General features: G+C 43.3%; 2 protein-coding genes across 6 annotated transcripts; one reads left to right on the top strand and one right to left on the bottom strand.

Moving 5' to 3' along the window:
* Nucleotides 1–2,470: 2,470 nt before the first annotated feature.
* prg4b (proteoglycan 4b) lies at nt 2,471–9,079 on the top strand. 4 transcript variants are annotated; one of them, XM_037468802.2, is made up of 14 exons: nt 2,471–2,721; nt 2,833–2,903; nt 3,285–3,401; nt 3,600–3,722; nt 4,167–4,247; nt 4,327–4,422; nt 4,910–5,188; nt 5,530–6,123; nt 6,420–6,506; nt 6,784–6,920; nt 7,058–7,214; nt 7,340–7,447; nt 7,813–7,941; nt 8,529–9,079. In XM_037468802.2, exons 2-14 carry the CDS (start codon nt 2,837–2,839, stop codon nt 8,636–8,638), a joined length of 2,085 nt encoding a protein of 694 aa, XP_037324699.2. In that variant the 5' UTR covers nt 2,471–2,721; nt 2,833–2,836; the 3' UTR covers nt 8,639–9,079. The 4 variants fall into 4 exon arrangements, with proteins under 4 accessions (XP_037324699.2, XP_037324701.2, XP_037324700.2 ...); XM_037468804.2 differs by having other exon boundaries at nt 4,366–4,422; XM_037468803.2 differs by having other exon boundaries at nt 4,167–4,232.
* On the bottom strand, nt 8,659–27,819 carry tprb (translocated promoter region b, nuclear basket protein). 2 transcript variants are annotated; one of them, XM_062563704.1, is made up of 51 exons: nt 27,657–27,819; nt 27,160–27,264; nt 26,986–27,059; nt 26,433–26,529; nt 26,216–26,319; nt 25,886–26,050; nt 25,598–25,690; nt 25,427–25,507; nt 25,066–25,153; nt 24,777–24,917; nt 24,586–24,689; nt 24,112–24,309; nt 23,753–23,860; nt 23,414–23,640; nt 23,023–23,186; nt 22,364–22,506; nt 21,629–21,777; nt 21,392–21,554; nt 21,110–21,244; nt 20,871–21,011; nt 20,484–20,652; nt 19,902–20,068; nt 19,592–19,744; nt 19,352–19,468; nt 18,697–18,900; nt 18,344–18,531; nt 18,055–18,202; nt 17,705–17,842; nt 17,324–17,455; nt 17,062–17,192; nt 16,718–16,928; nt 16,451–16,597; nt 16,062–16,260; nt 15,735–15,928; nt 15,423–15,496; nt 15,024–15,217; nt 14,643–14,936; nt 14,351–14,505; nt 14,162–14,242; nt 13,598–13,783; nt 13,325–13,486; nt 12,251–12,344; nt 11,603–11,751; nt 11,387–11,458; nt 11,184–11,275; nt 10,878–10,987; nt 10,652–10,744; nt 10,292–10,451; nt 9,922–10,043; nt 9,751–9,843; nt 8,659–8,935 (listed from the first exon to the last, which is right to left on the bottom strand). In XM_062563704.1, the coding sequence occupies exons 1-51, from the start codon at nt 27,805–27,807 to the stop codon at nt 8,886–8,888; spliced, it is 7,110 nt and encodes a 2,369-aa protein (XP_062419688.1). In that variant the 5' UTR covers nt 27,808–27,819; the 3' UTR covers nt 8,659–8,885. The 2 variants fall into 2 exon arrangements, with proteins under 2 accessions (XP_062419688.1, XP_062419687.1); XM_062563703.1 differs by having other exon boundaries at nt 16,041–16,260.
* Nucleotides 27,820–27,832: the final 13 nt, after the last annotated feature.

Consider the following 27,832-nt stretch of genomic DNA (forward strand, 5'->3'; position numbering starts at 1 on the left):
GTCTCTTAGCAATGGCCATCTGCTTATGCAAATCAAAGGATAATACAAATTAGCTTCATACAACAGCCAATAGCTTCTCCTCTGTCTCCCTCTAAAGGTCCTTTTTGATCATGCTTCATTCATCATATCAATGGAAAAAAAGAAAAGGTTTTAGAGACAAAGTGTTCAGCCTTCTACTGACCGTTGTATTTCCTGTTTTGAATTCTACTTCAGCATGTACATTTTTTTGCAGAAACATTTTGATCGCAGCCAGAAAGTCTAGCATGAAAGAAGGGTTTTAAGTGGACCCATTGTACACCCACACGCTCTCCTCCTGTGTGGCGCCGTGTTTCTGCCTTTCATCGAGCTCTTTGAACTCGCTGACAAGCTGCCTGGACACAACATGGTCTCCACTGCTGATGAAGCCATTTGGACCCAGAAGAAGAAGCTGACCGTCCCATTGGGGCGTCCTCTCTTCTCCCCAGGACATCCTGCATGTAAATCATTCATCTGTGATAATAAGTGCTTTGTGCCTCATCTCGGTGATATTACTGCCTTTTCCTGGCTCGGGGGGGTTGTTGACCTGGAGGGAGGGGAACGGGTTATAGGATACCCCTTCTTCTTGTCTCATTAGACCGATGTCCAGTGCCAAGACAAGACAGTGACAAGAATTCATTTTTATCAAGATAAGTTCATCCTTTTTCAGTCTTGCAGCGGGAAATTCACAGGATTTAAAGCAGGATTTAAGTGCAAACAACAGACAAAATATTATAAATATGCAGTAGCAGAGAAAAAGAACAAGAATCCACAATAACTGAAATGAAATATTATATATATATACAATTACTATATTGCTGTTATTGCACAGTTTGTATATATGCACAGGATTTCAGTCTTTCATGTGCTTTGTGGTCTACAGATGGCAGAGCTGGTTGTGCAGCCTGACAGCAGCAGGAAGAAAGGACCCGCAATCACACACCAGAGGGGGGGGGGGGGGGGGGGGGGGCAGAGCTGCCAGGGTGTCCTGCATGGGGTTGGAGGTGTTGTGTCCAGTAGGGATTGATAACTTTGTGCAAAGTTGCACCAGTCTAGTTTCATACCAACAGCCTGTGAGTGTCCTCTTGTGCGTCCTCGTCCCCTGCGTTGCCGCGTGCATAATAATAAGATTTCACATTGTAATTGTATAATAAAGGACTGCATGCTTTACAGTTAAAACAACCTTGTCAACACAAGGGGGAGCACTGCCTCTACTTTCAAAACTCTCAAGACTGTCAGAGCCAACTTGTCAGCGTGGTGCTGTCAGGGGCTTTTATAACAGCTGTCAAGGGCTTGATACTTCCTCTTTTCATTTTAGTTGACCCAGTCACTTACACCAGATTGTGTTATCATTATTGCCTTGACACAAGTGCCCTAGTGAGCGCTTTTCCTCTAATTGAACTGTGACATAATGGGAAAATGCCACGGGCATGATATGGTCCATCATCACTTTCAACCTCACAATACCCAGAGTGCAGACTATTAAAAAACATCAATCAGAACTGTATCTAGTCGTCTTATGTAAGAGAGGCTCTGCCTGCTGTCCAAAAACAGATGGATATGTAAACGTTTTCTTTAACGTAACCTTTATAGGGTTAATATATTGGTGTAAATTTAGAATTTAAAATAAGCGTAGTTACCTGAGAGAGCCGTTGGGAGGAGATAGAAATGTTTGGGCTATAGCATCTTTTAAAGGAAATAAATGAGACAAGGAAATGTCATTATTGTACAACATTGGTTGAGTTGGTCACGTCACATGCACACTGATGAGGAGGCACACAAATATATTGCTTGTTTCGGGGAATCCCATTTTGGTCGTGAACACTTTTCATTGTGATTGACAGGAAAAGTGAAATGTTTTTCTTACGTCAATAAATGCAATATTAAGTTGCCATTCATTTCTCGTCTTGCAACAGATTAAAACAGGCATGCATACAAAAAATTGCACTGAACTGTAATAATCTGAAGGGAATATATTCAGATACAAACCAACAGATTATCTTGAGGTTACAATCCTGTAAAGTCATTCTACTGAAGGGTTACGGCATTAACCCAGAAAACAGGTTACCTGAGTGTGTCAAACCCCAAAGTTTCATCACATACCATCCCCCTCTCAGCATAAATAGCATATTGGAGGACAATCTTAAAGGACATACAGTGTATTTATGTATTTCAATGTGCTATTTTGCTATTCGGACACATTTCACACATACAAATCACATATATACATATATGTATGCCACTGACCCTGACCCTAATTTGTTGCTTATGCACAAATTAATAAAAGTTTTTACTAGTACTTTTGATACTTTTACTTGAGTCACATTTTCAATGCAACACTTTTACTTTTAATAGCTTTATAGTGTGTATTGCTTAACCACATGGTGTTGCTTTCATTTGCGTCCCAGTAGAGGGGAAGGAGTCCAGTTCACCCATCGTGGGACTGAAAAGCTGTTCCCCCTGTTGCTCAGGAGTATGTGTCTGGCACAGATGTGCGTTGATGTGCTTCCAGCCGTTTGTGGGAAACCGTGACGCCTGGGTCATGGTCTGGGCCGGTCTGGACCGGAGGATCCTCCCTGCGGGCTGTGAGATCATCACACATTTAATTAGCCAGGATCTACCAATTAACAGACAGTCAGCTCTCTCTGCCTTTTAAAAGCAGCCGAGTCAAGCATCCAGCAGTTGTCTGACAGAGGCTCAAACAAGGTTGGTTTTCTTTTTGGTCTTCTTTTATATCTCAGGATTTTCACAATGAAATAATACTATTCTATTAGTTATGTGTGTGTGTGTGTCTCATGCTTTGTCTCCTATTTGCAGAAGGATGTCTTCCACTGTACTTTCTACTGTTATTTTGCTGGCGTGTGCCTTGGCATTTAGTGCTGCTCAGAGTGAGTGAACGGCATAGAGACCATTTAACTGTATTATTTTAGTATTTATTATTCAAGCGTCTTTGAGACTATTATAAAGCTAAAGCTATGTAAATCCAATTTATTATTATTATTATCATTATTCCCAATGCTAGCAAATTCTGGAATTTCCTGGAATGTATCCTGGATGTTTTCTGTTCTTGTTCTATTTATTCTGTTAATAATCATTGACTGGTTGACTAATCCTTGTATGCGGATTTGTCACTGCTTCAAAAATCAATGTCTGGCACAATTTGTTATTTACACACTACGCCCTAGAGTACATGTTATTGGACAAAAGATGGGACGGGTGTTGTAATGTCCTTCTCTGACATGTTTTCATTTGTACTTTCTCACCAACAGCGAGTTGTAAAAGTCGATGTGGTGCTGAGTACTACAGGGGCTACATGTGTCAGTGTGACTACAACTGTCTGTCTTATGGAGAGTGCTGCAAAGACTTTGAATCCGAATGCACCACAAGTGAGAGTTTTCCCTTCTGCCACAATTTAATACCAGAATGTCGATTTCCGAGTTGGCTCTATTTCTTTTTCCATTTTCCAAACCGGAGGAGAGCATCATTTCCTGTACCGCCTTTAATGTTTCATGTGAATAACAAAATAAGCATGTCGATCTAAAATAAGCAGCACTGAGCATTCATGTTGAATATGTGTGCAACAGAAAACTCGTGCAAAGGACGGTGTGGTGAAAACTTCAAAAGAGGCCGGCTGTGTACCTGCGACCCGAACTGCAATGAGTACAAACAGTGTTGTCCAGATCACAAAGCCCACTGTGAAGCAGAGGGTGAGCCTTGCGTAAGAGAGTCAGCATGCTGATATTTGGGAATGCATTTTCTGCACGTTAACCTTGACAGATTTCCCTCACAGTTTTGTTCGCCATGTTATTTGCCTGATCAAGATAAGCATGGGTTTACATTTATGGCCTCTTTTTTTTGACATTTCTTTGGTCATTAGATGCAAACGATCAGCACATACAATGAAGGTTGAAGGTCACAGAATGGCTGCATGTTGAAATCTCCCCACCCCCCACATCTCATTTGCACTGTAATGCATTAATGATTGTTTCAGTTTAGTGTATTTGTATGAATACTAAAGTGCAAAGAGGATAGAGTTAATCTGACATGGCATGTCCACCAGCATGTGCAGTGACATGAAATGCATGCAGTAATGTGCACTGCTACATTGGGATCAATTTGACCATAATTTCTGTCTTGATTAATCATCACAGAAGAAATCATCAGTGCAGCCAGTGCAGCAGCACCAGTGAAGACTGATTCGTGCAATAATGTAAATGGTAACAAGCCTAAAGGTATATTTGACAGCAAAACGTTAGCAAAAATATATATAATTTCAGTTATTTAGGATTTTGGGCTATTCTTTTTGCACAGGCCAAGCCCTTAAACCTTTATTCGTGAACGTTGCCACAGAGCCGACTGTAAATGAAGCAGCAGAGCCTTCTACACTCAGCAAGGGAAAGCATCCAGGTGACTGTGTGTTTTACATCAGAGCACTTTAGAGCATGTCAGGATGATGGCAGAAAGATGTTTACTGTTGACCGTCAGGTTTGCCAACAGAACCACAAGGAAGCAATGTTGTCGTGGGTGAGTGGGAGGGAGGGAGGGAGGGAGGGAGGGTGGGTTACGGGCACATGCTAAGTCACAAGAGAGGAAAGCACGAAATGAAGCCAAGAAATTATGACACAACATTTTCTTGGAGGATTAATTTCAGAAGTTGCGTTGGAATAGTTTAGCTGGTGGTGATACTCTTGCATACGTGTTACTTCTCTCTCAGGGGGAACACAAGTTGTGACATTTCCATCGGACATTCAATGCAGCACGAGCTCAGAACAGATTAGTGTTTATTTTAACACTGTATCTCATTGTATCTCATTATTTGGGCCGAGCCACAGATGACCATGTCCATATCTAGCTCACAGTGTGACATCTCGTCCAACTTCTGAAATTCCTCCAGATATCGACGAACAAATTCTCCCCAAAGATGACTCCTCCAATAATGAAGTGGAGAACCCAGAGGACGTTCAGCTCCAAGAGAGCACCAGTGGCCCGTCACCAGCTGACCTGCTGGATCCACTCCCTGTGGACCTCACTGAGGCTCCAGATGCTCTGGAGTTCACTACAGAGACAACCACAGCCTCCTCCCAGCCACAAACCCCCGCCTCAGACCACGGACCAACACGGGCTGAGGCCTCCCCGGACCCCGCCGCTGTAGACGCCCCCAATGAGAGCGAAGGTACGTGATATCCAGGGAGGACCAATGAAAGTTATATTCATATTTGTATATTCTTTACAAAATGTTTTATGAATGGTTTTTAAACTTTCACACTCAGTGGCGTATGTCTCCTAGTTCTTTACTACCATCATTGCTTTGTGTTATTTATACATTTGTTGAATTTCCAATCAGAACATTTTGTATTCTTCATGTTGACAGTCCATCACATGGACATGCTGTGCATTCTTGTGTGTTTCTCTACTGGTTAATTGAGGATCATATTTCATCTGGCCGAGTTGTCCTTGATTCAAAGATTTTTTTAAACATGCATTGAATTGGTGATCATGTCGCTGCTCCTCCAGTTGCCAACGATGCTGAAGATGTCTCCAGCCAGCCGACTGCAACTCCAGTTCCCCAAACGGTACCCACGGAGGTCGAGGCGGAAGAGCAGGAAGAAGTGGACCCTGAGGGTCTCCCCGAGTCCCCCCTTCTGCCTGCAGCCCCCTCTGATGAACCAGAGGTAACATCTCCCTCCAAAACATCCTCACACACAACTGTGGCCCCGATGTCCACAGAAGCCACACAGGCCCCCCCCTCCTCCTCCCCCCCTGGTGGCCCGGACGACTCTCAGATCCCCACCGTCCCTGCTTCCACGCCGGACCCGACACCCGTCCCCGAGGCGACCGCTTCCAGCAAACTGGAAGACGCCGACAGCGTCACAACAGGCCCCGCTTCTGCTCTGGCGGACCTTGAGGGTCCCGCAACCCCGACCCTCACGCCGGAACCGACCAAACCCGCACCATCTGAGGTCACCCCAAAACCCCAAGATAAACCCGACGCGGATGATTCATCGCCACTTGAACCGGGTCCTGCTAAACCCAGCTCCAAACCTGAGACCAAGCCCCTGATCCCTGCGCAGACCCTCAACACGGACAATCCCAGAGAATACCAAGCAGGTGAGAGATGATGAAAAGGTGAATGATGGTGTTTCTTGTTCTGACTTTTACAATATTGCAAAAAAGGAGACTGTTTACTGCTCTAAGTCTCCTCGGTGAGTTTGGGTGTTTTGTCAAAACTCCTCTGGGGGAACAAATACCGACACCGTTTCAAGTGAAACATTAAAACTAAAGCTTAGACACTTTAACGAGTGGAGAAGAATGATTACGGTTCCGTTTAAAGCCTGTAACTCCTGTCTTTAATAGCTGTTTACACAAACGTTTTTCTCAAAAAAAATGGCGTTCTTCCTTCCCAGATGACAGCAACGATACTGACCTGTGTAGTGGGCGGCCGGTCGGCGCAGTGACCACGCTGAAGAACGGCACCATGGTGGTTTTCCGAGGTGAGTGGCAGCCGGGGGGGGGGGGGGGGGGGGGGGCTAATCATCAGCCCTAAAAGAACCGTGACGGGTTGGCAGTACAATACATTTCTGATAAAATACAAGATTTCTCTATGACTTATTAGTAATTCTGCATAACAAATGAATATGTCCCACAAATCATTTTACAACCCCCTCCCAGATTGAACTGGAGGGCCTTTCTCTGGACTGAGCCCCCTGCGTTGGAAATAAAACTGTAAAACTATGCAGGAAACTTGATTAATTTGGGGACATTTTTCAGGGCACTACTTCTGGTCTCTGGACAAATCCATGGTTCCTGGTCCGGCTCGCGTCATCACACAAGTGTGGGGCGTCCCTTCCCCCATCGACACCGCCTACACCCGCTGCAACTGCCAAGGCAAAACATATATATTCAAGGTATAATTATTCATCTGCATTTAACAAGGGAACATTTGCCAATGTGATCATGGATGATCTCCGATGTCACATTCCCTCCTGCGGCGTCTTGGCGAGTCGTTGCTTGAGGTTTGATGTTTCGATTGTGATCTTTGCAGGGATCCCAGTACTGGAGATTTGAAAATGATGCGTTGGAACCCAACTATCCAAAGCCCATTAAAACTGGCTTTGATGGGCTTCGGGGTCAAATCACAGCTGCTCTGTCTGTGCCTCAGTACCAAACGAGGAGAGAGTCAGTTTACTTCTTCAAGAGAGGTGATCCAGTGCTGTCGAGCTTACTTAACCTTTATCAACAGTTTATATCTGCTGTAACTACAATACAACCACGCTACAAACATGCAAAATACATTCTGAAAATGACTCCTTACTGGTTCTTCCAGGAGGATCGGTGCAGAAATATTCATACAAGTTTGGCCCCAGTGCATCGTGTGGAAGGAAAGTCCAGTCCCCTGTTTACACGGTCCACAGTCGAATGGTTCGATCAGCAGGTATTCCACGAATAAAAACTACGCAGGACAACACGTGTTTTAGCTTCGAGTTCATTAAACAATGACAGATTCACGCCTGTGTGCAAAGGTGAGGAATATAATCTGTTTTTACCAGAGCGTTTTAACAGATTCACGTAAACTCACATTTAATGAGTTTCGACACATGAGGTCACTGAAAAAGTGAGTCCCGCTTTGTGACTGTGAGAAGGGCAGCAAGGTCCTTCCTGTTAATATTTGCCAAGTGGAAATAAATTGCTTGGGTAATATTTATGCAGCTGTTTAAGGGTTTAACAAGTGAAGAGTTAAATCTTACAAACATGAATGTGTTCATTTCCTTATTTTACTCTGAAATATTTGGTTTCCAGCATCTCATCTTGAGCCAGCGGTAAACATCCGGACATCTTGGAGAGGGTTCCCCTCCACCATCACAGCTGCCGTGTCCGTCCCGAGCAGCAGAGATCCAGAGAGATACAAATACTACGTCTTCTCAAGATGTGAGTCATCCATATTGATCTGTGAAGACATTTCTTTTAGAATGTCTTCTGCTAGGGAAACGTTAGCAGACAAAATTAAGCTTTAAGCTCCGTGTTCCGCACAAATTGGGTTTTAACGAGAGAAACTCCTTGCCTTGTTTTTGAATTGATACAAACAACCAAGTTAGTGAAGAAAGTTCAAAGGGTTGTGACAATCACAAGACATTTAATTACTCTTCAAAAGAACAACACGTCCTTATTCCGTCTGTCTGCACTTATTCACATGACGTCTGTGATGCCGAACAAGGACCATGTGTGTCAGATAAAGCTAATTTAGTGTGGCGGCCTTTTACCTACAGCTCAAACAAAAAATATTCTATTTAAATGATGGCAAATATTGTCTAAAGAAAACTGCAATTCCTGTCTGAGAAAATAATTAGTTAAATTGTACAGAGATGGTCTTAGCGTCTAGTGGTTTATTGATTTGAAATAAGTCTCTGGCACTTTAGTTCATGTTTATGCCCGTTTCTATTTCGGGGCTTAAATCTTAACACCCTGAATACCATCCATGAGTCAAAATGCTTATTGTGCCATTGTTTGTTTTGCAGCCACATCGTACAACGTGAGGATTTCTAGCAATCGTCCTGTCGTTTCTGCTCCTTCAGCCAACGAGCCTCCTCAGAGCAACAACTTCGTCAAATGCCCAAAGAAAGCGTGAGGAAGGAAAGAGGCATCAAATACAGCGTTTATTACATGTTTATTACGTACTTCATAAAACAATGCTTAAGCATGGACTGATTTCACAAAACAACTTTAACAGTAGAGAAAAAAGAAACTAAAAACAGCCTTTAAAACACGCAAACATAGTCGTGGCTGAAAACAATATGAAAACATTGGTTGGAAAATATCTTTTATGTTTTTGAAGGGAATGGAAACTTCTTTCACCGAGTTTTCAAACGGTCGCTTCATCTTGCGAATCGTCTCCCATGAACTCCCCGAGAAGGAAATCCCTGACCTGTGGGGAGATTAAAAAAAGTCAACCTGCTCTAGTGACGTAAAGAATTTGTACAGCGGCTGTACAAGATGTGTAGGAAATGTTAACAATGACATGTGTTTGATCCAATATTTCTATCAACAATAAACTTGTACAACACCAAAATATATGAATCACTTTGACTAGTCATTAAAATACAACAAGTGCTTCACCAGGATGTGGTTGGGGGCGGCAGATGTTTAACGTTAGGAGACCACACATTGGATGTGATCTAGTATTACAGCAGGAGGACCTGCTCCTCCTCGACGCCGGGTTAGAGCCAATAGAAATCTTTTCTTCTAGATCCAACAACAAGCACAACACGTAATGTTCTTCCGTGTCGACAGAACTGCTCCTTTGCAATTTTTTCAGCAGGATTCATATCATACTATACATATAGAGAAATCAAAGTTGAGATTTGTAGATCTAAATGATAATAAATGGCAATAAGGTTCCAGAAGAATGTGTGGACGCCTTCGGTTTGTTGGCATCACACGTTGTGTGAAACGATCGTCCTGTGTGTTCTGCATCTCAGGTCATCATTAGACTGAACAGAGATGACCGAAAACGAGAAACGTGAAATGGTGTGAAAGAATAGTTATATAGTTATTATGGTCACTTTGATGTGAAAATACAAACACTGTAAAACAGTGCCTGTTGGAAAGCAAAACTATTATAACAGCCAAACAAGACTAGTTCTATACAATTAGCTAATCAACATTATCAAAGTACAGAGAGCATCTTCAACCACTAAACTGTATATGAAAACCATCCTAGTGTGCGTTTGCAGACGTTACCTCTCTTCATGCGGCCACCGCGGTGTTCTGGCCAGCGCTGCAGCTGTCGGCTGGTTCCAAGTCGAGAGGGTCTAGGTGGCGCACTGCTTGTATCTACAAACACAAACCAAAACAGCCTTTAGAACTGCGCCCTAATCAGGAGACATGAGGACAGTGACGTAGCTACAGTACCTGCAGAGCTGGAGGAGGGCTCCTGGCTGGTGGAGGGGAGGCAGGCCTTGTCAGGTTGCTGGCCTGGCTCCTCTGAATCTCCCTGCGAGACCACTGGGTCTACAGACACTTCTGCACCGGGCCTGGAATCAACAGCGCAGCAACATGGGATCAGATAAAAGATTAAAATGAGAGAACATTTTTAAGCACACACATAAACCAGCCAACTTCTTTGATTCAACTATCAAAAAAAGAGACTTTTAGTAAATCAGGATTATTCACATCTCATGTCAGGAGAACGTTGGCTGCCTGCTCGACATCTAAATTCCAAGAGGAGTTAAAAACAAACAGATGAAAGGATTGATAATAAGCAGAGAGGAGTGAGCCTCACCTGTCAGTGTCTGGCTCCAGAAAGACGTCGTCTCTGTCCTCCCCTGGGCACGAAGCTCCTGGCACAACTGGGCCGGGCGTGGACGTGCTCACCGTGGGAGCCGACTGGGAGGCGAGCTCACTGGTGGTGTCCGACTGAGCCACCTCCGAGAAGATTGTAACTGGGAAATGAACCAGATAAACCCGGTGTTTAGTTGTTGCATGTGAGGGAACTTCCAAATCTGACTGTTTCCATCCAGAGGCCTATTTTCAGGGCTGTAATCTGAGTTAGATGTGGAGATGAAAAGGGTGGGTCTTTGTTAAGTCTAAATGAACAGATCTGACCTTCATATCAGGCTGACAGACAAAAGGAGACAGCTACCTGGTGCTGCAACCTGTAACGGAGTGGTGGGAACGCTGCGTCCACCAGACTCCTCTTCATGAGTTGCTAGGAACAACGGGCTTTCATAAAGACCTGAAGACAAGTAAAAAAAAAAAAAAATGGTAAACTACATTTTAATGTTCCTGGTAAATGAAAACCATCTTTGTTGCATTTAACTGGTGGGAAGTCTAATGCGGTTTCACATAAACATGTGGTGGTGGAGTACCTCCTTGTGAGGAGAGCTGCCCCAGGTCCGAGTGCGAGGAGGAGCTGGTCTGTGGCGCATCGTCTGAAGGACCGAACCTGAAGCGAGACACGCCGGCTACTTGGGGAGAACTGAAAAACAAAAAGTGGTTTATGCTTTGAGAAAGCAGAGGGGTGGAGGTTCAGGTGCTTTTTTCTGACAATTTTTACATTTATATAAATATCTTAAAACTCAAAAGGTAAACGTCCTTTAAAATGTAATGTACTTGAATTGATCACATATGTTTTTCTATCGTTTCCCTGGCGTTCACTTCCTAGTCCGACTTACAGGATGGCCTGGTCTAAAGCGTCGGAGCGCTGTGGCCACACCAGAGTGGGGGTGCTGGGGACCGTCCGGTCATCATCGTCACAGACGTGCTGCTGCAGAGGAAGACATTTAAAGGAAGGGGGAAAAAAAAAGAAAAATCAAACACAAGAGTAAAAAGGTTGCACGCAGACGTCTGTGCACGTTGCGTAAAAGGACCGACTTACGGAAGAAGTGCCCGGCACCCCGGCAGCGAGCTGTGGGACCCGGCCGGCCGACTGACGGCGAACAGGGACGCGCTGTGAAGTTGGGTTTCACACAATTAATCAGAGCTGGTGATCGACCCGTCAAGATGAAGAGCAAGGAACAGCCGCATTTGAAAAAAAAAAAAAAAAAGGAAAGTTCTTTTCCATTCCCGGGGAGAGGTTTCTCTTCCTTCATACCTGTGAAGGTGGTCCCAGTTCTGACGTCGGGGCGATGTTGAGGCGAGCGGGCAGCTGGTGCGTCGGTCTCCGTGGCGACTGAGGCATCCGTGTACCGGAGCTTGTGATAGGTTGTTCGATAGAGTAGGCCTCCATTGTACTGCTGTCAACTGAAACAGTAGATTGTACTAAAATAAATGTCCATGTTATTTGAAACATTAGCTCAAAACCAGGTGTTTACAAAACTACTGAAACCAAACCGAGCCACTATTTATTAAATTATTTGAGATCTGAATTGGATTTTAATTTTTATTATTTATAATTTCACAAGATAAAATGTCAGAATCGTGAAGTTATTAAAAAGAGAAAGTCATGGACTGTGGCAGATTAGGTTTTGTTGGTATAATATACTAGAGTCGAGTTTAGTCTCCCAACAATTATTATTAGATTCATTTTCAAAGTAAAGCAACCCTTGTTGGAAATTACCTTTATTTGGGCAGACACACGCACACACTCTTCCCGTTCAAACAGACAACAACATATTACATCTTTCCCAGCCACCGTCAAATGTCCGATAACTAATTGGGTGGCGGGACACTTTATGAGCACATGTGTAGAGTCAGAGGAGGGTCTACGTGTGTGAGTTTGACAGGTTTTCCCGGATCTTACAGCTGGGTGTCTGGGAATCGGCTGGCCTCTGGGTGGAGTCGGACGCCCCCAAACTCTCTTCTGTTTCAGTGCTTGGTTCTGTTACATCAGCTCCCTGGGAGAAGAAAAGAGAACAGAACACAAGGAAATAATAAATATAATTGGTAGTAAGAGAAACCAGGGGTTAAATGCAAAAGTGAAATGGAAAAAAGAGGGAATAGGAAGAGGAGTTAAAAAGAAAAACAGTATGGTCCAATTGGAGGCAGCATGTTAGGACACACTGGAGATGCCAGGATATACTGGCAGGACAATACAGTTTTCCCTAAATGCAACAAAGAAACCTTTCAGAGAAGAGAAAATTGAGTGAAAGCAAACTACTTTGATGTGTAATTGGTTTAAAGGTTGAGTACAGGAACATAAATATGTGTAGATTTTATAATGGAAAACCCTTTTCCCAGCTCTGTGCATCTTTGTGCAGTTTGAAGCCTAATTTAAGTTTGCATTTTTATTAAACTCAACCATGAGATGCACAATCATTTGAGCATTAAATCTAATTTGATGTGTAAATAATATATATGTTAAAGAAAACTATTTCATCATTTCTGATAAACAACTGTTTTACTGTATATCTGCGTTTACAGAATACAGCTTAACAAAAAACACTTGTGTCTGAAATGTCTCATTTGCAGTTTAAATAATAAACTTTGGATTATTTCAGCTGGACATTTTTCTTCAACTGCCTTCAAACTTAATTTATTAGTTATGACCAGAGCACCCACTCCCAGGACCGTGGTTAGCAGATGCCTCAAAGGTAGATCACAAGTGAAAGACTGTCACTTTGTAGACACTGACTCATCCTGCAGAACATGTGCAACCGAGACTCGAGTAAAAACTTCTCAAGTGAACAAACGCAGCCTTCATGCAGACAGAACGTTACAACACCGGCACAAAATGTCAAAGGGAGACTGTGGAAAAACTGTGAGCGGGAAAGGGCACATCAATCTCTCCCTGAAAGCGTGGGAAGGGTTAACATTGAGTGTGTGTGTGTGTGTGTGTGTGTGTGTGTGTAACTAAAAACATGTCAGTTAATCGAACCTTTGCGTCGTCGTCTTCGTAGGCCTCGTTGCCGTCGCCACTTCCCTCGTTGCTGTCTTCTCCTTCCTCCCCCATCTCCCTGGCATCTTCATCCTCATCTTCTTCCTCCTCCTCCTCATCCTCCTCCTCCTCCTCTTCTTCTTCCTCTTCCTCTTCATAGTCCTACATTGAGCGTTGATGAAATTAGTAGCAGGAATCCAAGTCAATAAAAAACAAAAACAATTCTGGACCTAGTGTCCAATGCCACGTTACACAGTGCCGTTTGAAAAGTACCTGCTCCTCCTCCTCTTCTTCATCCTCTTCCTGGTCATTGTCACTCTCTGTGTCCGTTACTATGACGATTACTTCCTGCTGTAGCTGGTGAGGAGCGTCACTTTGGGTCAAGGTAAGCTCTTGTTCCATCATGATGGTCTGGGAGGCTGCAGCATCATCACCCTCCTCGAGTACTGGAAACTCCTCCTGGAACAACAGGCACTATGACCGATATGCAAAACTAATGACTTAAAAATGTGTGATTCGTGTACTACAAAGTAACAATCCCAAATAATCCTGCCTGTAACACTGCATTAACCAGCACTTTATTTTCACAAGAAGTACTATTAAATTTTACTTATAGTCCAACGGGAAGATAACTTATTGATGGCAAAAATTGTCCAGCGGGGCAGATGTCTCCCAGCATAAAGAGAAGCGTTTTTGGTACAATGCAGAGAATGTAAAACACTTGCAGGATATTTATCTCCCGTGAAAAGCAAAAGAGAAAGCTGCTAATATTCACTCTAGATCCTGACAAGGCACATCTATACAACCTGTGATGTATAAATGAAGGCGATTGCCTACCTGCGTTGCTTCTGCTCCATCTTGACTGTCTGTTAGCACCACCCCCTCAGCCTCGGCACTGTCCTCCACCAGCACCTCCTCCTGAGGAGATCACATAACACTCAAATGAAGGCCAGGACAGAACTAACATACTTTAGATCATTAAAAACACCTAATAAGATGCCAACGTATCCCCCCCCCCCCCCTCACCTCTGGGCCAACTCTCTGGATGATACGCAGCTTTTTAGGAATAGGAGCCCTGGAGGTGTCCTCCTGGGTGGCCTCTGTGTCAGTCACCACGGGGGCGATCTCCTCCTCCTCTCGAGGTCTTTTTGACATGGACGATGTTCCTGGTGTTGCTGAAACTAGATACAAGGCTATTGTTTAAACTTTCACGTCAGGGTAAAAGGATGCTCTTCAAGCCACCATTTAGATATTGTGTTGTTTTATCAAAACACAAAAAGGAAAAGTATGTATGGCTCATACTAGATTAGTTTCTTACCAGTTCCAAACACAGAGGAGGTGGAGGACGTTGAAGGCCATTCCACCTGCGAGCTAGGTGTCGCCTCAATGACCATAGGGGCTGGCTCCTGATTTGCCGGCTCTGCGTGGGTCATGCTCTGTTGTTGAGTCGGTTGGACAAAAGCGGTGGCCTGCGTCTGGCTCTGCTGCTGCCCCGTCAGCATGGGGCTTGCTAAAGTGGTCTGGACGTTGGGGCTGGCAGAGCGCACCGAGCCGCTGGCACTTCCGTACACAGTCACGTGCTCCACTGGGGGGCCTTCAGTAGACTGCATGGCTGTGGATGCGCAGTTGGTGAAACACAGATTCAGTTTTTCTTAGGAAAAAAAAAAAGGGAAATGTCAAAATCCTAAGTTAAACTTACCTTCCTGGGTCTCCACCTGTGTGGTGGGCATGACGGTGGCCGTGGGTGTTGGGGTGGGCACAGTAGCTGGGGTAATCATGGGCCTGATGCTTGCTCTGGGAGTGGGTTTGTTCCCCGGGTTGACGGGCTGCTTGCTTGCTGAAGCCACAGGTGTTGGCTTGATGTTGGCAGTGGGAGTCTCCGATGTACTGGCACTGATTGAAGCAAAGATCAGGACATGAATAAGGACCCTATTAATGAACATTTCATACAAGACCGGCGGGAACAAGTCAAAGCAAGTGAGCAAAAGAGGATCCCAAAATGCAGGAAAAATATGATGTGTTCACATACTGTATTCACCGTCTACTAGTATTGTAATCTTATAGACCAATACGCAGTTTTAGGGGTTGTACATCATACCTGCCCCGGTCTGCAGCTGGGGTCGTCTTCAGACTGATCTGCCTCTGTTCAGTCCCCCTCTGCTGCTCCTGGGTCTGAAAAATCAGGCCGGAAAGACTAATGGTCAAGATGCGAACCGGACAAGATCATAATACCCTGGTTTCATCCAACAACGTCACTTATAAAATTAATTTAATTCATCTAATTAAATCATCAAATATCTTTGATCTTGGATGAGCAGTTGTTCAACACCAGCATGTAGAATCACAATGATGAAGTGTTGGGCGACTGAGTATAAAATTTAACAAGAAAATCTAAATGTCCGGCTCTCACCTTGCTGGGACCTGCCTCAGGTGGCTCGTCTCTCTGCTCTTGTCTCTCCTGCTGACCTCGCAGGTCTCTCAGTTCTCTCTCCTGTCGACTCAGGCGGCCCTCGTATTGAGACTTGAGAGCGCTGACGCGCACCTCCAGCTCCTCACGCTGTTGCTTTAGCTCTTCATTTTCCTTTTGCAGCTTGTCTTTGGTGCCTGGACACAAGTTATTTGGTCTTCAATAAACAAAGAAAAGGGCAACAATAGGTGCAAATAGAAGAGGTTTTTATAAACAACAATGGTGGCAATGTGAGGGACATCTTCTCACTCGTGAGGGACATCTTCTCACTCGTGAGCTGGTTGATCTTCTGCTTGGCATAGACGATGGCCTTCCTAGTCTTGTCCTCTTTGTCTGTCATCTGCTGTCTCAGCGTGTCCTCCTGAGAAGCTTTATCCTGCAGCTCCTGCCTTATCCTGTTCAGCTCGGTCTGCAGCCTGGATGACTGTTCCTGGGCATTACGCCCTTCAGTCTCACGCTCTGTAGCCACCTGTCACAGGCCGGGAAGACATAATACATAATATAATTATATATATAACGACATATTTGGAGCATTGTACCTCCTTTTTTCAAGAATATTTAAACAATCAATGATATAACAACTACACGAGCTATATCAAACTGATCAGTGTTCTGTCCAACTCCAAAAGGGAGTTTAATTAAAAAGGTTGTGGTTTGACCTTGTTGATGTTCTCCAGCTGTCCTTCCAGCTCTCTCGTCTTTGTTTCGGCCTGGTTCAGAGAATCTCTGAGACTCTGCAGCTCCTGAACTGAGGCTTGACGAGCCTCCTCGTCTTGGGATGGCGCTGCTGTGGCCTCGGCTACCAACTGGAAACGCGGTATGAAAGACGATTAAGTTGGTGCCAGCACAACAGAGGTGGCATACAGATGTTATTTATCGACTGACTTAAGACAACACAGTGAGAGGAGCAGCTGCTGATCTCTGACCTTGTCATGTTCCACCTTGAGGTCATCATACTGAGTTTTGTAACGGCGTCCAATCTTCTTGACCTGAGTGATAGTTTGTAATTTTTCCTGGAGCTCCTGGTTCTTGGTTTCCACTTCCTTCTTCAGCACATTTCTTTCATCATTCATCTTGCTCATATTGTCACGCAAGTTCTGTATCTGGCTTTGCAAGGATGTTGTTAGATTATTGGTCCTGTAGACAGAAATAAAGAGTTTGAAATTGAAGGTAGTGACAGAAAAAGGACCCGCAGAGCTATACGGGAGGAAAAAACGCAAATATCCTGGTATATTAAAAAAAATCATGGTAATACTTTAGAATTCCTCACCTGGCCACCTCTGCTTTGAGTTTGGAGTTCTCCTCAGTGAGCTGCAGAATGCGTTTGAGATGGGCCTCCTTCTCAGAGTGCAGACGCTTGGTCTCTTCTGGGTCTGAATCCTTTTGTTGGCTCACCAAATGCTGAAAGGATTTGAGAAAAGGTTGTGTCAGTGGTGTGAAATGTTAAAACATTAGGAATATTTCAAGAAAATCTGCTTTTCTGATGGCAGATGCATTTCTCCTCCTTCTTACAATCAGCATTATTTACTGACCTGAGTCCGAGCTTTCCAGCGCTTGATCTCCTCATCGAGTATCTTCTTCTCAGCCTGCAGCATGCCACTCTTCTCACTCAGCTCGGAGTTAGCCTGCTGCAGTGGCATAATGTCCGACTCCAGCTTTTGGACCTGAAATACACACACCATGAGCTGAAAACTTCTGGATTTGGCGGTTTACTCAGAAATACATTTTCAAAATACCAGGATAATGCAGCCCCTTTTGAAGTGAATACAATTGCACAACATCAAAGTTATTTCAAATATAATTTCACTTAATTTGACTAAATAAAAGGTATATTAATGGAGCAAAGCATTTTGAAAGAGGGGACATTAAATTCAACACAACATCTAAGTTTTTTAATAAAACACAACCGGTACCTTAGCCTGGGTTTGGTGCAGTTCTTGCTCCATCTTGTCCCTCTCCTCTCGCAACATCTTGTTGGTCTCCATCAGGATGCTCATTGTTTCGGTCTTCTTCATCAGCTCATCATGCTGAGCCAGGGTCTTCGCTGTCACCTGAGTCAGATTGGCATTGAGCTTTTAGTCATATGTGGCATCTCTAGGTTTGACTTTTAGGCCGGTTGGACTCGTCTCGTATATTTAATTAAGCAAACAGTCCTTGACGGTTTTTTCACACGGAATGAAACAAAAGTCTCAATCTCAGAACTTAAATAAACGGGAGAAATAAGTAAAGTAAGATTTGTCCGTTTTTTTGCACAAACACAAACCTGCATCCTCTCTTTTGCAGCACTCAAGCTGTCCTGCGTCTCCTTCAACTCTCGCTCCAGATGCTCCACCCTCAGACGGTAACGCAAACTCTCCCCTTGGGCAACCTCAAAACGAGATTCGGAAATCTCCTTCTCTCTGCGTACAAACCTTCCGTGGAAAAAAAAACACGGGTATCAAACATAGTGGCGAAGGTGGAAGGACAGTTACAAGACCACCGGCGAGCAGCAAGATTGCAAAGCTTCTCAACTAAAAGAAAAGATTATGTGATTCGGCATGAACATAAATTACCTGAGAATCTCAAGGACCTGGTCTTGAGATTTTCCCTCCTCAGTCAGGGAGATGTTCAGTGGACTCTCACTGGCGGCATGTTGCAACTTCTCAGCCATCTTGCTGCTTATTGTCTGGATCTGCTCATGCAGAAGGGTGTTCTGCCTTTGGAAATCCTCATAGCGGCTCTCCATCTTTGACATCTCTTCCTTTAATGCGAGCAAAAGATATAATAAATTATTTATTTTATTTTATGATAAAACTTACACATTTAAATCAAATAGCCCTGTATAAAATGTATTTGTTGGGCTCTTTCCTCCAGTTTATTTATAGTTCCGTCATCACCTGTACTTTCAATCAAATTACCAAATTACCTTGAGGATTTTTTCCTGCTCTCCCCAGGAGACCCTGGCCTCCAGCAGCTCTGCGCTGACTCTCTGGGCTCTCTCATCGAGCTGTTTTCTGAGCTCGACGGCTTGAATGGCCTGAGCCTTAGCAGCTTGCAGTGCCTCCACATCTGCTGCATGCAGAATCATCTCCCGCTCATACTTGTCTTGCGCTTCAGCTGCCAGCTTAGCCTAGAAAATGGGAAAGAAGATTTGACACAATCATTGCATGCTTAAGTCAGTCAAGTAAGGTGACAAATATGTTTCAATTTAATATAAACTATTTGAGATACACTAAATAAATGAAATAATTTTTCATACTTTTGCTTTGTGACCACTCAGAGGTAAACAGAGAAGGGAGACTTTAGAATCTTTAGTGAGCCTTAAACAGGAGTTTCTAATGTCAGGGATTATACTTAACTTCAATTAGCAGCTAACAGGAAAAACATGAGAACTTGGCCTCGAGGATATGCAACATTAATTCACAAAAAACCCAGTGTAGACGCTACATTTACACCCCAATACTGTTCTAGCTGTGCAGCTTGTGTTGCATTTTGTGCTGCATCCCAGGTACCAATCTAGTTACTGTTGAGTAAGGGTAAGCCATCGTCCCTCTACATTAAATTATCCAATAGAATCTCACCTGCTCCTGGCTGTCTTGCAGAGCTTGCTGCTGCTGCGCTTCAGCTACAGTCACTCGCTGGAGCACAGCCTGGTGATCTGCCTGAGCGCTGCTCAGACATCCTCTCAGACTGTTTATCTATGACGAACAACAAAAAGAAAATTATTCCTATATAAAACTAAATATCAATATATAGTGATCAGACAATTGGAGGGGAAAAACTATAGTGAACTACAATTTCTTAAAGAGAATATATTATACCTGCTCTTCCAATGATGCCAGGGCTCTACTCTTCTGCTCATCTGAATTATGTTTTTCCTCTTCTGCTTGCAGAATCTTTTCCTCCAGCACGCGGTGCTGCCTCTCAGCCTCCTTCATACGAACTTCAATGGATGATCGTGCCTGCTCTGTCACCTGGTCATTTTGTAAAAACAAATGAGTTTATAAAACGGTCATCACCAAAATGTAAAAAAAATGTCCCTGTGTGTTTGCCATGCGTTTCAAATCCCACATACAAATGTGCTTATTTTTAACAAACTATTTTTAACAGCTGTTTTGGTTCAATTTGCACCTGTTTCTCTTTGTTGAGGGACTCTTCCAGGCTTTCAGCCATGGTTCTGTACTGCTCAATGCTGGAGGTGGCCACCCGGAGGCTCTCTGCAAGCTCCTCTGCCCGGGATTCAGCCGCCCGCAGTCGGCCCTGTAAGTCTTCTCTGTCTTGATCTGAACCGGGTAGACCTGAAAGGAGGATAAATCAGTGGCACGAAGGAGAGAAGACATTTGCAAGACATTTACAATTAGAATGCACTTTTAGGAAGGGAGTGTGGTTTGGGAATAATTGCATTGTTAAAACCCCAAAACATTTGAAAGTCTGCGGCTCAGACATTTCATTATGTCTAAAAACGTGTTTCTTTTATTGCCTCCGGTCTTAAATAAACTATTAAACAAAAACACAAGCTAGTGCAACTACAGCATTTTAGCGTATTTGCCTTGTTTTTAAAAAGGCATGGTATGAAACTAGGTCACTTGACTACAAAAATAAACTAAACCTGTCAATATTTTTGAATTTGTCTTTTTATGTCCCTGATTAACTTCTCCAAAAACACAAACTAGTAATTTAATTATGAATAAGTGCTCAATAATACAGGCCGACCTCTGATTATTGGCGTGGTGGGGGAGCTCAGGGTGCGACACGCTTCACCGCTACCCAACTGCAGCCTGACGGTGTTGAGCTCGAGCTCGGCAGCGGTCAGCAGCTCCTTGGTCCTCTGGTGTGCTTGTCCCTGTTTCTCCAGCTGCCTCTTTGCATCCATCAACTGGATCTGTGACATTGAGAAGTAAGCAAATCTCGTTATTTCTTTGTCTGGGTGAAAATGAATGCGTTTCATTCTGGGTCGGTGTTCAAGATTTAACCGAGCCTTAACTATGAGAATGTATCAATGCACCACAAATCTGTTTAACATAAATAAGTCTGACATGATTCAGGTTAAACATTCTTTTACACTAGAAAATAGATGGGCAACTATTCTGTTATTCTTACTTCATGTTTTCTGATGAGCAGGTGGCGCTGTTCCACCTCGTGCTCCAGCCTCTTCTGCAGCTGGGAGATCTCTCGTTCCTGCTTCTCCAACTGGCCATTGAGACGCTTATGTGTCTCAGTCTCTGAACGCTCAAGAGTGTCCTAGAAAGAACACAGCAGTCATCATTTTGAACAGTGTGTGTGTGTGTGTGTGTGTTTGTGCGATCTACCGAGTGACTAATGTAATAATTCTAGATTACCTGAATAGCTTGGAGGTTGGTCAGCAACAGATTCTGGCTCTGTTGTTGGCTGAGGATCGACTCCTTTTCCTGATTCAGCTGGGACTCCACAAGCTTGAGCATTTCTCTTTCCTTGCGTAGACTCTGTGCCTGGCCCTAAGTGAAAACAAGACTAGATGACTAACAAATCCCGATCCAGCCCCACTGTCATTCCTCCATCACGATGATGAAAAAAAAAACAAAAAAACACTGCCACGAACAAAAGAAGAAAATTTAAAAAGGTTTGCCGGAACGAAGACAAACCTCAGCCATGGCGAGTTTCTCTTTGGCAGCTTTCAGATCTTCATTTAATGTGTGGATGGTCTGCTCATGCTTCTGTGTTGCAGTGGTCATCTTCTGTCCTTTCTCTCGGAGGGAAGCGATCTCTGTCCTGTAGTGCTCAACATTGTCCTGAAGCATCTCATACCTGATAAAGTTGAGACATTTTTTAGTGGCTGAATGTTCTCTTCTATACAATTGTTTCAACACAAACAAACATACCTTTTAGAGGCAAACTCTAGCTGGGTTGATATCTTAGCATTCTGGGAGTGGAGGTCAGAGAGCTGCTCCTGGAGCTTCTCGTTCTGCTCCGTCATGACCTTGGTGGCCTCCATACGCTCCTTCTTATAGGCGGAAAACACCTCCTGCAACTGTAGGTGCAAGCAGACATTTTTATTGTCAACAAAGTTCAGTTATTGCTGTGTGAGAAATACCAGTTTAATGAGACAATCGAAAAAATCCCTGCTTTAGGGAAAGCTAGCTCTGCAACTGTAAACTATACACACAAGATTAGTTTCTTTCTTGCCCACTTGGTACGGCTATTCCTTCACTTGATCTCACTTAAATTCAGTCTGTAGCATGATTTGCAAAGAAAGGTTAGATTATTTTCGGCATGTCATTTAAGTGAATGTTGCTCCTTCATGTAGACACTGCCATCTAGTGGCGGACACGGGAAAGTGAGCCAAGCTCATCAATGAAGTGGGTGGTTGCAGTGAGTAACCCATAAATACTGATCGACAGATGGCCCGCCATGCTCAGTAACAAACAGAAATCAGGACAGATGCAGACACGAGACTGCTTCAACAGTGAGCTAAACACAAAGCAGAAGCATGCCGCTAACTAAAAGGGAGCCATTGCCCTGGATCTTGGTTGAAATAAACTACACCGCGAACACTGTGACTGTTGCATGGCTGAAGTAAAGACACCTGCATATGTCTTATTTCAATGTTTACTCACCTGACGCAAAGCTGCCTTAGCCTCCAAGGCTTCGGCAGACTCTGTCGTCATGGAGACGAGTGCAGTGGGAGTTCCTGTGTTGGATATGGCTGCAGGTGAGCGTCGGGGGGTGGAGGTTAGAGAGAACTCCTCGGGTAAAGCACCTTAACGAAAAACATTCAAAAAGTCTTAAATAAAAACAAGTCTTCTAACACCGTATCAAGCATTTGAATGATACTGTCATTTTAAAATTGCTTAATGCCCTAATTGAAGCATTTAAATGTGCATGCATAGTAGGGCTGGAGCGGTATGCCCAGAAATTCCCATCATCGTATATTGTAAGATTCTGACAGTATCCGTGTATATCTTGGTTTTTTTTTATCAAGTAAACACATTCTGTTAGCGTGTTAGCTTGTTGTGGCTGCTCGTAATACATTTTTTTCTGATCCAACCTATGCCGGATTTTTCAAAACCAAACAGCACACAGCTGCTCTCTTGGGCACAAGTTGTGTTGGTGCATTTCTGGATTCTGCATTTTGGATAAGGCATTCTCTCATTATCATCGTGAATCGTCATGAATGTACGTGGGGAAAAAAAGGTGAAATCTGATACCGGTTGAACAACAGGATGCCACGTCTTGTGTTAACAGATGATAAATGGGTTATTCTCTTGTCCTTTACCCTGCTGCGGGAAGCTGACTCCGGTTGCCTGAGCCAGCAGCACGCGGTACATGTCCCTCTGCCTCACAATGGACTCAGTCATCTTGACCTGCTGGTTGCGTTGCTCCTTCAGGGACTCCAGCTCAAGGTGGGCTTTGTCAAAACTCTGCTCCAGTTCACCACGCCTGTAACAGATTATCTTTCTTAGATGTAGCCAAGTTTGACACATTGTGATAAGATTTTTTTTAAATTTATGACATGAATTTAGCAGTTTATATGCTGATCACTCTTGTTCTTCAGCATTCCTTACCCCCAATTTTAAGACAAAACTCTTTGTCAAAATTTTGTACAGTTGGGCAACACAAACCGGAAAAAGGCAAACAAAAATAAATAAGCACACATTTTAACATACCTGCTGCCAGCAGCCTCTAACTCCTCTTTCTCCTGGGCATCACTGAGTTCCCTGAGGGCCACCAGAAGACGCTGGTTCTGCTTCTGTAGCTCCTCTACACCACGGAAGGTCACCAAGTGTTGGCTGATCACCTCTGACGTGCTGCTGATGTCGGCTGAGCTCACCTCCTCCTCATGAATTACATGGTTTCCACGAGCCTCTTCCAGCTCGATCAGCAGCACACGCACCTGACAGGAAAGATCGAGGATGGCATAGTAAATAAAAACTAGGAGAAATCGGATGATATAAAACTGTATGAAAATAACCAAAAATGATCCTTTTAACTGGATGAGTACTCACCTGTTGAGCCATGTCATCAAGCTGAAGTTCACACCTCTGGTTGTTTCTTTCCAGAACAGAGGAGCGCTTGTTAGCTTCATCAGCTTCCTTCTGCAGACGATGCACCTCCTAAAGAAGTACATGAAAAACATCAACATGTGTCAATTATAAGTGTAGAAGGTATTAGAAAATGACCGACGTAGTCTTCAGTAACCAGTTTCCCACTAATCAAATTAATTTGCCTAAATGTGTTTTCCATCGCCGCAAGGTGCGTTTATTAATTGATTCAGTGTGCTACCAATAAAACACATTTTAAACCAAATGTAACATGATGGAAAATCCCATTCCACTAAACATATGTACGTGTCTGTACAGCCCACCATAACAGCCTGCTCCAGCTTGGCAGAAAGACTGGCGACGGACTTCTGCATGCGCTCATGTTCGTCCCTCTGTCGTTTGAGGATTGGTGCTTTTGCTTCCACTTCTTGCACTATGTCATCCAGGTACTTGTTGACTCGCTTATTCTCCAATCTCTCCAACTGCAGCTGCTCCTGAGTTTCCACATATACGCTGTACAACTGCAAATGCAAAGGATATCAAATATCAGGATGAGATGGTTAAAAGGGGGAAATAAGCAGAGGAGACTTCTGTGCTCACTGTTGGTACAAGCAAGGTGTTTACAAATGAATATGGTCTTTAATAGTGCATCGCATCAAAAGGTATTGGGAATCCATTCTGGGAGTCTATTGTACCTCATCAATAAACCTTATCTTCCACATGGCATTTTCAGAGAACCGTTTGCCAACTATAATAAGGTTTATAATGGACTCATTTTGACGTCCAGCTGCACGCACCTCTGTCAACTTCATGTTGGGCTTTATCTTGGATACAGCAGCAGCTGTTGGGGACATTGTCGTCATTTGCTCCTCTGCGATCACAGACTTTGTACCAATGGGACCTGAATATTCAAAACGTAGTTGAGAGATCAGGCATTTATAAAAAAAGATCTACCAGTCAATATTGTACCAGAATCAACCAAACAGACCTCTAAGTTTAGAACTTGATAGCAGCTCATTGGCATTTTCCAACTCTTTCTCAAGGCTCTGGATCCTCTCTTTTAGCTCAGCCACACTCTTGTCTGTGGCACCATTCATCTCCTGCAACTTCTCTTCGAAGGCCTTGTTGGCTGTGGCGTAAAGAGTAAACAGAGGAGGCGTCAGGAAAAACCAAGAGACAAAAGGATAAGTTACACCACTGTGCTAAACAAACTAACAAGTCCTTCTCTAGAGAAGTCCCAAACTGGTAGAACTGGTCACTTTGTCGTAGCGTCACACCTTCTCCAGCATCCTTCAGCAACTTATGCAGCTCCTCCACTGCCCGACTCAGCTCTTCACTTTTTGCCTCAGAATCTGCAGATGCTCCCTGCCATCACAATAGGTTTAGTTGGCAAAAATAATGACTATGACATACAGTGAATAATTTCAGTTACTGCAAATTTAAGTGCACTAATAAAACCAAAGCAACATGAGGCATTTATTTTGTATTCAAGACAAACTAGATTTCACAATTCAAGTTTCAACGAAATAAACAAGTTGAACATTTAAGTTGCATTGTAATGTTCGGAAAAGGCGACAGTCCATGGAAAGAATCACTGGGATGCCTTGGCAGTACGCAGTAGAGGAGTCATAAACAAACCTTGTATAGATTGCAAAGCTTAATGTTGGCATTCAGCTCGTTTCTGAATTTTTCCTCCATTGTGGCTTGTTGTTCTTTGGCCTAGAATAAAGAAAGATGGGTAGGAGAATATATTAAAGTATAAATATACCACAAAAAGACTTGGGATTGACTGAAAGAAATAGCACATACTTCTTTCAGTTTGCTGATCATGTCCTCATTCTGCTTCTGATGACGCTCATTTGAAGTCTTCAAACTGGCCACTTGGTCTTGGAGTCTGTTCAACTAAAAGTCACAAAAAATGTTTTTATTGTGGGTACACAACCGTTGGTCTGTGCATCACACACAGTACTACTTATGTCATTTGACAAATAACTGTTGAATGTAAGCAACAACATTACATTTCTGGCTACTGCCACCAAAGCATTTTTCCCAGGCATTTAGTCTTATAAACACCTTTGTGTAAATAAAGAGACATACCTCATCTTCCTTGTTCTCGAGGTTGCATTTCAGTTCCAGTATCTCGTTTCCCTTCTGCCGGGACAGAGACAGCAGTTCTTCACTCTTAGCCTTCAGTTCTTCCTTCAGCCAAGATGTTTGACCATTCAGCAGCTCTTTCTCCTGGTTCATACGTTTCTCCTTGTACTGTAATGGAAAATCAATCAAACTGTATTCAGTTGGATGTTTATGGGTGAAACAAAGAATAAACATTTTCAGTGTAGTTAAGATAAAAGCTGTGTGGAAAGTCAATCCCACTCATAACAAATGTGATATCAAAGTAATATTCAATCAATGCAGAATATAGCTCACTTTAATGTTGACTTCAGCCGATTCAAGTTCATCCAACTTCATCTGCAGGGCCATTTTAGAGGTGTTAACCTCCACCAACTTGTCATTGAGTTGCCTGAAGTCATCTGGGGAAGGAACAGAAATAACACATGTGCCATGTCCAGTGCATGGTTAGCATGTACTAATTTAAAAAAATAAAAAATGAAAATAGTCTCCTGACTAATTCATTGGTCCAAACCATTTAAATGCTCCACTTCCAAAGATCTTTTCTCCAGTGTTCGAACAAGTTCTCGCTTTTCTGCCTCCAGTTCTTCTTTGGCCTTTGCCAGCAAAGTCTTAAAAAAGAAAGCATTATTTGACCAGTGATTGCTGCTATTGCTTACAACTTGCAAATTATATCTAAACTTTCGGTGACATCAACATAACCCCTGATTGAAGTATCTCATCAATTAAAAATGTCCATTCTCATGTCCACGGTGCGTGAATGTTAAGATAGTACTCATTGCAGGTGGTAGGTCATGCCATGAGTTTCTGAATAACAAAGTGTTTTGAGTGGTTGGCAAACTAGAAAAGTTCATATACTGTTAAAATAGTTTGACAGCACCTTAGAGTTTAACGTAATGATATCAAAGAGGCTTGTTGAAATCAGAAAAAACGGGGTTAACCCATAATGTCGGTAAGCTTAACATTTGGGATAAACAGAAAATGGGGAATAAGGCACTACTTCTGCCTCAAACACAGAATAGAACCAAACAGTAATATGACTGATTTGATTTGGTCGTCTTTCTCACCTGCTCAGATGACAGCCTCGCTTGTGCGGATTCAAATTCTCCATTCTTCTCACGCACACGTTTAAGATCCTCCTCTATTTAAAGATTTAAAGTAGAGCAAACTATGAAGCTATGCAATCCAGATAAAACAAATCATGTAAACCCGTATAGATATAGCATTAGGTTCAGTCTTACCTTGTTTCCTGAACTCCTCTTTGAGATTAAAATGCTCTTGGGTTTGAGACAAAAAGTCCTCTTGACACTGAGCAAGTTGTTTGACTTTTTCAAAGAATTGTTGTTCTGTAAGAATAGTGGGAACAAATACACAACGCGAAATGTTTACTTGATGACTAGATCTGTGTTAATAAGTCGTACCGTTGTTTACATACAGTTCAATGCCTGCATGTTGAAGTTAACGTTACGGTTAGCTCGACAGGTTAGCCCACCCTAGCATTAGCGTCAAGTTGAGCTCAGTCAGAAGAGATAGCTCACTCCAGCTTTCGTCCAACATCCCAAAGCCTAACATAACATGTTACAAAATGAATAATGTGAGCTCAATACGCCAGGAACCGCGTCGTATTATTCACTTTTAGCTAACTCTCATTCAGTGGGCATGGGTGCAAGATGTCGGGCAAAGCAAAACATTTAGCGCTTAGCATCGATGGCTGTTATAATATTAGGCAATAGCTTACCGCTGTCAACACGATATTGTTCCTGTTGTGCTTTTAGACAATCAATATCATACTGCTGGTCCGAAAGGATCCTTTCGAGTTTGTTTTGAATGTTTTTTGGAAGCTTCGATATCTCTGAACCTTCCAACTCTTGCAGGAGCAGTGCCGCCATTTTTCCGACAACGCCGCGGCGCATG

The sequence above is a fragment of the Pungitius pungitius genome, chromosome 7 (assembly GCF_949316345.1).
Source record: "Pungitius pungitius chromosome 7, fPunPun2.1, whole genome shotgun sequence".
In the NCBI taxonomy this organism is placed as follows: domain Eukaryota; kingdom Metazoa; phylum Chordata; class Actinopteri; order Perciformes; family Gasterosteidae; genus Pungitius; species Pungitius pungitius.

Bases quoted from the DNA above. Each gene is read 5' to 3' on its own strand.
- prg4b (XM_037468802.2), top strand. From the start codon at position 2,837: ATGTCTTCCACTGTACTTTCTACTGTTATTTTGCTGGCGTGTGCCTTG. The intron at 6,507-6,783 runs GTGAGTGGCAGC...GACATTTTTCAG, and splicing joins CACCATGGTGGTTTTCCGAG to GGCACTACTTCTGGTCTCTG. The intron at 7,942-8,528 runs GTGAGTCATCCA...TTTGTTTTGCAG, and splicing joins ATACTACGTCTTCTCAAGAT to CCACATCGTACAACGTGAGG.
- tprb (XM_062563703.1), bottom strand. From the start codon at position 27,807: ATGGCGGCACTGCTCCTGCAAGAGTTGGAAGGTTCAGAGATATCGAAG. The intron at 25,508-25,597 runs GTATGTGCTATT...TCTTTATTCTAG, and splicing joins TGATCAGCAAACTGAAAGAA to GCCAAAGAACAACAAGCCAC. The intron at 15,929-16,040 runs GTGAGAAGATGT...ACTTGTGTCCAG, and splicing joins TGAGAAGATGTCCCTCACGA to GCACCAAAGACAAGCTGCAA.